Below are 8,103 nucleotides of genomic sequence, written 5' to 3'. Positions count from 1 at the left end.
AAACAGGTGCTGGGAGAATAATGGGGTTTTCCTCAAAACACATGACATTGAAGAAATGTGAAATGGTTTCCGTGTTTACATAGCCTGATATAAACACTTGGGAGGTTTGGAGAACACTCGATAAGCTGGAAACCACTCCGCTTCGCGTCGTGGTTTCCTACGCTTATCTCGTGTTCTCCCAACCTCCCGCGTGTTTACATCAGGCTATGTAAACACGGAAACCATTTCACATTTCTTTTATAAAATAACTAATGAAAGAGGAATGAAAACCGTGTTTACATATGCTCATGTAAAATGGTTTTATGGCCAATCAGAGCGCGCGTACTATTTCAATTATTTTATAAAACACTATACGAAATTACATTAAATATCACGGCATGGTACAACACCACAAAAGTTCCTTAAACAGCAGCAAAGATCTTGAACTCCTACTAGTCATTGGACGGGGGAATGCTAATGATAGGTGTCAATCTGAAACAACTCGGTTTCCTGAATAATACTTATATCGTGATGTTTTACTTTCAAATGGCAAGCCCCATTAAATTCGTCTAATAAATATTTAATTCTTCTCAGTCTAAATTACCAAGCAATCGTGAGGCTAAGTTAGGTGGTAATTTACAATCTTTAAATTAGCCCATTGAAGAAAAGTTCAACACTTAATTCATTACTTTCACCATAGGATTATTCAAAACTAAAAATACCTTCTACACATTTAGGATTGAAATAATTACATAGAAACTCTATTTCTACAGAGTTACGCGATAATCCGATATGTTAAGACATTTTGAAAATTCGTATGCTTCCCATTTTCTTCTGCCGAGGTTGTTCCATTTCTCCCTATTCAAACACTATCCGACTGACCCGAACCTCAATCTTTTCCTCCTATTTCACCTTTCAGTTTTAGGAAGTGAATTGATAAACTTCAAAATCAATTTCGCTGATTTCCATGGTATTTCCAAAGTGATGGCATGACCACAACTGCTCAGTATCTCAACCTGACAGTTCTTTACTTTTTCTCTGATGATATCCACTGCAGACACATCAAGGATCTGAAGAATAAAATATTTACATCCATCCTTAGCCAAAACGTCACTTGAAAAAATCGCAGAATGTGCAATTAATTCTTACATCTTTGGATCACAAATTCATCGGAGCACAAATCAGTTCTGATTGAATTTTGTAACAACAAAACAAAATTATTCAAAACAGTTAATCAGCACTCTAAATCTCTAGGTAATAGAAGTGAGAAGCCCGAGAGATGCGAGTAAAAGGAAGAGAAAGGCCAGCGATTGGTTGAAGGTTCACAACTGATTTTTGAGTGGTTGGACCGACCAAGCTTTCAGCCAATCATAGAGCGGGGTCAAGAGATGATTACTTTCGACACTAAAACAAAAACTGCTCTTTGCTGGGTACCTCGGCGTCAGCTGAATGCGAGTTTCGAGTTGTTATGAAATAAACAACAATGTTAAAAACGGGAAATAAAAATAAAGGTAAGCACAACAAAACTATCTTCATTTAAATATTTCCAAAAATTAGTTAAATACCAAACAAGATAGCTAATGTGTAACGCTTCTCTTTCTGCGATAAGTTGGGAGAAAAGTCGAGCACCCATTGTTCGAGACCTGAAGTGTAAGGGAGAGCAGGCCAAGAAAGAAGAGTCACATCACGATAAACTGTATCAACACTGTCTTCTGTACTTTGATCATTTAAATTCATTCGTTCTAAAGTTAGAACCTAAAAAGGGGTTTATTGTAGAAACTTTAAAATAGACACCGAGAAAATTCCCGCGATACTCTCAGTGGACAGATACTAATGGGTCCTTACAGGAAAACCTTCACCCGCAAAATCTAGTGTGTCAAATGGGAAAATGACACATCAGTTGCGAAAAGGTCAAGATGCTGTAGGTTTGTACATGTTCTAAATTATTAGCCATAAGTACCCACAAATCGCTTTTGAAATGTCCTCCGACGGCCATCTAGTGGCTGAATTGAAATGGTTTATTTAGTGACTGTGTCGCGCTAATTTGTTACTGACCAGGTCATTACTGCCCCACAACGTAAGGGTCGGAACATCAATGTTCTCCAGAACATCCTGTAGAAGATATCTTTGGTCAGGCCGAACTATTTCAGTCAAAACTGTAAAATAAGAACAAAAAGTGACAAAAAGTTATACCCAATATGTCCAGTGTTATCCTATATGCATATTTGGTAAATGTTGTGGTTTTCTGTATTTAACCCTTTACAGCCTAAAATCAGTATGCATATTCTCCATACTTTTATCTTAACATTTCCTAGGGTGCTGACAAGGAGAATTTGTTTAACAATCAAGAGCCTCTTTAGTTGTTGATCATTCCTTTATTCTTATGATCTTAAATGAGTGATTCAGCAGTATTATTGTAAGGAGAAACCAGATGCTGGTCACTCTTAAGGTTTACAAGGTTAAGAAGAGAGAGAGGAAGATGATAAAAGAAATGAGGTTCCTTTTAAAAATGTATTTCTGTATGTGATAGAAATTGTGAATAACAACTTACAGTAACCTTAGTTTACTAATCATAGTTGACACCAGTATCTAATATTAATTATATGGGCTGAATTTCATGGAGTAATACTTGTATTTGATTGGTTCTTATCTATGATCTCTTGGAGGGCAGATGCATTGATAATGTCACTATCAGATAAAACAAATATATTCCATGTTTAGATGAGTCTGTGTGTAGTAGATCCCAGAAGATATCAAATTGTGCTAAGAATATCAGTGACACACTCCACTGCACCTCATGTGCCGCTTAAATGTTCTTACCACATTTTCATGTCATTTGTGATCTGCTACTGAACAGACGCAAGAGAACATGGAGTGTATTTGTTAGTTATTTCACTTGTGTTGCAAATAACTCAGTGATGAAAGGAATAACACAGTCACTGCAGCATGCACATGGCAACGGCAAAAACATGGCACTCAGAGCACTCCAATTTTAAGAAGAAGCCATTCTCTTTGCACATGTCCAGCTTGTAACACTGTTACTCCTAATGGTGACAAGCATCTAATTTCTACAGGACATATTACCCCTCAATCACACATTAAGGTCACAAGAAAAAAAGAATGATTACCTACTAAAGAAGCTCTTGATTGTTAAACAAATGCTCTTTGTTCGTACCTTAACCCTTTAACTTCTGAGATCTAGTTGTTAATTCTCCCCTCTGGCTGCTACACATTTCCTCATAAACTAGTTACAAGAGTTTGGTGTTCAATTGGGATGACAACTTCTACCTGATAGGTTTGAATATTCACACCCCTTGATTTGCTGGAAAATGTTTATAAATTATTGGGAGAAGTTACATGTTAATCAGTTCTGGGAGTTAAAGGGTTAAGAAATGTATGGAAAATAGTATGGGGAATATGCATACTGACATTTGGGTGTAAAGGGTTAAAGGGAACCTAAATATACCACTGCAACTCTTTTTTAAATTCTCAAAATAGTTATCAGAGTTACCTTTTTCATAGAAAGAATTTGATTGGCTCCTAGCTGCACACATGATTTTGGCAATGAAGAAAGGAATGAAAATTTTCCGATGAGACACTTTCTTTATCATGTACTGAAAATCCTGAGGATTGTCAGGCAGCAAATAGTTCTTTCCACCATTGGCAATGTTATTGATGAAATCACTCATTTTTGGTGCATTTATGCCTGCAGGACACATAAGGACCAAGGATGATAGCAAAGATGAGTACTGTGATGCAAACACACCAGCCACAAAGCCACCCATGGACAAACCAACTAAATGAAACTTCTTCTTATTCAGTCCAACAGCCAACACAAACTGAAAAGAAACATTATAACCCACCAGTAAGTAAGCAGCTCTCTATATAATTTAGTTCAATGTTGCAAAGAGCATATTAGACCTCTAAATAATAGAAGTAAGAAGCCCAAAGCATAGTTAAAAGGTAGAGAAAGGCCAGCAAGTTCTTGAAGGTTCTCATCTGATTGTTTAAGTACTGGTATCTATGTGTAATACTTGAATAATTATGTAAAGACCCCAAGTTGACATTCACCAGGTGACTATGGTTTAATTGAATTTTGGTGGGAGGGTACATTGAAGGCACATTAGTACATTCAGTGAAGTGAAGCTGGAGAGCAGAGAGCTCACAACTGAACAATAATGGCAAGGATAGTAAAGTAGAAAAATCTGATTATTACATTTGATTGTAAAACTAGAACTTGAATTGCTATGCATAAACTTTACTGGCTTGTTTGAAAGAATTATTTCATATGTACCTGATGAAGTTTGGCAACTTGAGCTGGAATAGAATGATCATCATGGTGTTTTCGGGTAGTATACCCATGTCCTGGAAGATCTACTGCTACCAGATGAAATGTCTTAGGTATGGCTTTTCCCATAAGACACCAAATACCTTTATCTCCTGTAAAACCATGAACCATCAGAATGACATTTTCTGCCTTTTCACTTTTCCCTCTCTCAACGTAGCTAAATGTGAAGTCTCCCACTGACACATACTTCAAGGTAAACCCTCCTCTAAATATTGTTAACCTGGAAACAAGATCAGTGATTTGTTAAATGGGTAAAAAAATGGGCAGAGATCTGGGAAGGGAAAAGGTTAAGGGGACAGAAGAAATGCAATTAAATGAAATAAATCATATTTTGACCTGATGAAAAATCATTAGATAATAACTGTTGAACTTCAATTGATTAAATTGCAGAAAAGGAAGCCTGTTCCTTTTTAAAAATTTCTTCAGCTAGAGCTTCCTTATGAAGTTCATTTTGCTGAATTGAGACTCAAGAAAACAATCAGGAACATTCTTTGGGGGACTGATTTTACTCTATTTATAATAAGTAAACTGCATGGGCATTGAAAAATTAACCAAATCAAGGAAAATTAAGAGCCAATCATGACAGGTAGTAATAAACAACAATTTTAACCCATGCTGAGACAAACTAATCCTGATAGTAACAGAACAATGAAATGAAGGTTTAAAAGAACCCCATGACTAGTTGTGCTATCTTTTAACTTAAAGTATTTTTTTTAAAAATACTAACATTCTACAAAACATCTCAAGATTGCCATCTCTTTTCTTGTAACCAAAAGATTTGTTTCCAATCTTTGAGTGACTTGGTCAGTTTTCAGTGAATTTCAGCAGTTTAGTTTTGTTTCAAGATAAAACATGTTTAATAATGGTCAGAAGATGAGGTCATAGCCTTGAATTCATATAAATTTATCGAATTCTACATGTTTTTTGGCGTCCAAACTTTGACGTTCAGTCACCAAAATTGAAAAGAATTGTGTTTAAATTTGATATGAAAGCAACTAAAGGTTATTTCTAAGAACTGTCCAAAATTCAAATTAAGAAAGGAAGGTTATCCGTAAGCAACACTAAGGAACACTAGTCTAGGACAAAGTAAATCATATTACTTCCTAAGTACCACATACAAACAGTATTTATCAAATTCACTTTTATCACAATTTTCCTCTCAGAATATGCCGACATAAACACTTTGTTTGTTTCGATATCAAGAAATACACTAAAATCCTAAACTAAGACCTGAACATTGGCTTGTAATCACGCGATGGAGTAAGAAATATACGTGACAACTGCGAAGTCCAGCAAACACAGAAACAGAATCCTTTAATAATATGCGTGTGTATTAATTTAGCCAACGAATGAAACAATAAATCGTCAAATCATCAGATTCTATCGCATTTTGCAGATTCTTTGAAGTTTAAAAACGAAAGTTAACAAACGTTTACACCCGGCCTTCTAAGGGCGTATTATGAGAACTACAAGATCTCTCTTCGAATTTCTGTACATACAGAGGTAAAGCTAGCGTGAATAAGTGATAAGTAAGTAATAATGATAGCTGATCAAAATACGGCGCACTTTTATAAACAGTTTCTACAATTAGTATTTTTTTCAAACCTGTGTATGACGTGGCTCAAGACATGGGGACATGCAAAATATAATGTCACAACAACAGCCCAGATAAGAAATATTGCAAGCGCCACAACCCCTACAAGAGGAAGAAAAAGTCCCAGCCATAACACCATGGTCACTTGGTTTGAAAGTCTTGTTTGAGGTTGAATAATCTGCTCTGACTTTCCTCTCAACCCTTTTCTTGTCGTTAGAAGATCTTCTCGATGTCACTTCAAACCAACCAGGTGCTTCCCAAGCCGGAAATGATCTCCAATTAATTTCAGGCAATAAGCAGAAAGGCTTCGTTCACACTTTGTGGCATAAGCAAGCCCTGACTCTAAACAAATACTTCTTGGAGCAGGTTATCATATGAAACTATCATCGAGTGCATCTGCGTTTCAGAACAAGAACTACCCAGGGTGACTTGGGTGAGTAAGGCTTGTCTTCGGCAGGGGGGCCTTGTCACGCCACGGTGTCACGTTTAAGCTAGTAATCTCCAGAATAATTGGTCGTTTTATCGGACGCACATACTGCGCAACGACTTTCGTGTCATGAGAAGATATATATCTTTAAAAGCAGCGTTTGCAAAGTTGCTATTTTCACTTCTGAAAACAGATTGTTTCGGTGATGGTGTTCTCTATCAATCATATTTTGTCAAGGTATAGTTAAGTCAATAGTGTTCCTGTGGGAACACGTTGAAAGAGAAAACGTACCTTTTCGACAGGCATTACTCTTAACTGCATTTTCATAATTCGTTTCATACCTATTCTGTTCTTAAAGCTCTCCGTTATTTCCCTTTCCTATTGCATTTTGTTACTGTTTGCGAGAAGTAATTTCAGCTCTTTCTTACGACTTATCTCGTCTATCTTAGGAAATGCAAACTCTGCAGATTGTCTGGAATAGCCAGGAACTTCATGCTTCTATTTGACCAACAATCAAGAGAGGGTGCATACTCTCTTAACAATAAAGCTGCTTTTCTGCTGATATCATTGGAGAAGAATAATTTTTTACCCCACTTCACAAATACTTTTTTTTTATAGCAATCCTTTCCCTACACCCTGTTTTCTTTCATCTCATTTCACCGCAGACTGTCACAGTTTGCGCATAATCGCCGATTTATCAATGGAGCGTGTATTAAAGAAGGAAAGGGAGAAACCAACCGAGAAGTTCACATCCCCGGTACTTAGCAGAATTATCGGTGTACTCTTTCTCCTCATAAGAGAGATTTATTCTACGAATACATGCTTATCGGCTGAAATCAAAGAGAGAACACGACATTGTGCTGTGGAAGGTTTATTGAGTTCAACAACCCATTTTTTCCACTGGATTTCTAAGTAGATGATACCCCCTATTCTGGTGGAAAAACCTTTATCTGACTACTTTACTCAACAGTAAAGAAGAACACTGTCACAAAAACTAACTACCTTGACCCAGACAAAGAAAAAAAAACACCTACCATTGTTGACATTTAGGGAGGGTTTTTACACTAAAGCGATTATACTAACACGGTTTATCGCATGGCCGAAGCTAGATATTTTGAGAACTAAAATTCGTGTGAGTTTCTTGTGGTTTGTCAGCTAGTTCGTTCTATCTCTTCCGACAGCTGCTACAACTGTACGTTATACTTTCAAAAAGGCTATTTTATCGTAGAAGAAATTCTTTGGATTAGCTGTATCTGTCGTTCGACATGTCCTAGTCTTAGGGTAGCATTCGCAGCCATCATAGAACATGAATGCAACACATGAAGGGTTTGCTTTGCAGCGTCTGGCGCACTCCATCAAGGAGACGAATCCGTGGATGGACCAGATATCATTGCCGCTACAATCACCAGGTCTCATGGCAAAGCCTCTTGGGACTTTGTCATAAAACATACTTAGGGGGTTGGTCTTGGTTGCAGTGGCACAGGTTTTAGTCTTGGGGTAGCATCGGTGATTGTTGTAGAACATAAAGGCCTGGCAACTGGGAGATGTGGAACACAATCGTGCACATTCCTTCAAGGTTGTACGATCTCTGTAAAGGGACCAGATGTCGTTACCAGGGCAATCGCCAGGACGCATGTTGTAATCTCTCGGTACAACACATCGCAGCTTCCCTCTCAGCTGTTGATTTGACTAAAAATGCCCGCATACAACATTTAATGAAATAAAATTATTTCTTTCTCTCTACACTATTAGAAC

General features: G+C 37.2%; 1 protein-coding gene across 1 annotated transcript; it reads right to left on the bottom strand.

Annotated features, from left to right (window-relative positions):
• Positions 1-497: 497 nt before the first annotated feature.
• LOC131786666 (monoacylglycerol lipase abhd6-A-like) lies at positions 498-6,339 on the bottom strand. Its single transcript, XM_059103739.2, has 5 exons — positions 5,933-6,339; positions 4,274-4,547; positions 3,491-3,818; positions 2,035-2,135; positions 498-1,049 (listed from the first exon to the last, which is right to left on the bottom strand). The coding sequence occupies exons 1-5, from the start codon at positions 6,058-6,060 to the stop codon at positions 888-890; spliced, it is 993 nt and encodes a 330-aa protein (XP_058959722.2). The 5' UTR covers positions 6,061-6,339; the 3' UTR covers positions 498-887.
• Between the last annotated feature and the right edge of the window lie 1,764 nt (positions 6,340-8,103).

This window comes from Pocillopora verrucosa, chromosome 2, assembly GCF_036669915.1.
Source record: "Pocillopora verrucosa isolate sample1 chromosome 2, ASM3666991v2, whole genome shotgun sequence".
NCBI classification, from domain to species: domain Eukaryota; kingdom Metazoa; phylum Cnidaria; class Anthozoa; order Scleractinia; family Pocilloporidae; genus Pocillopora; species Pocillopora verrucosa.
The sequence above is the reverse complement of the archived record's forward strand: the minus strand, read 5'-3'. Positions and strand labels throughout refer to the sequence as shown.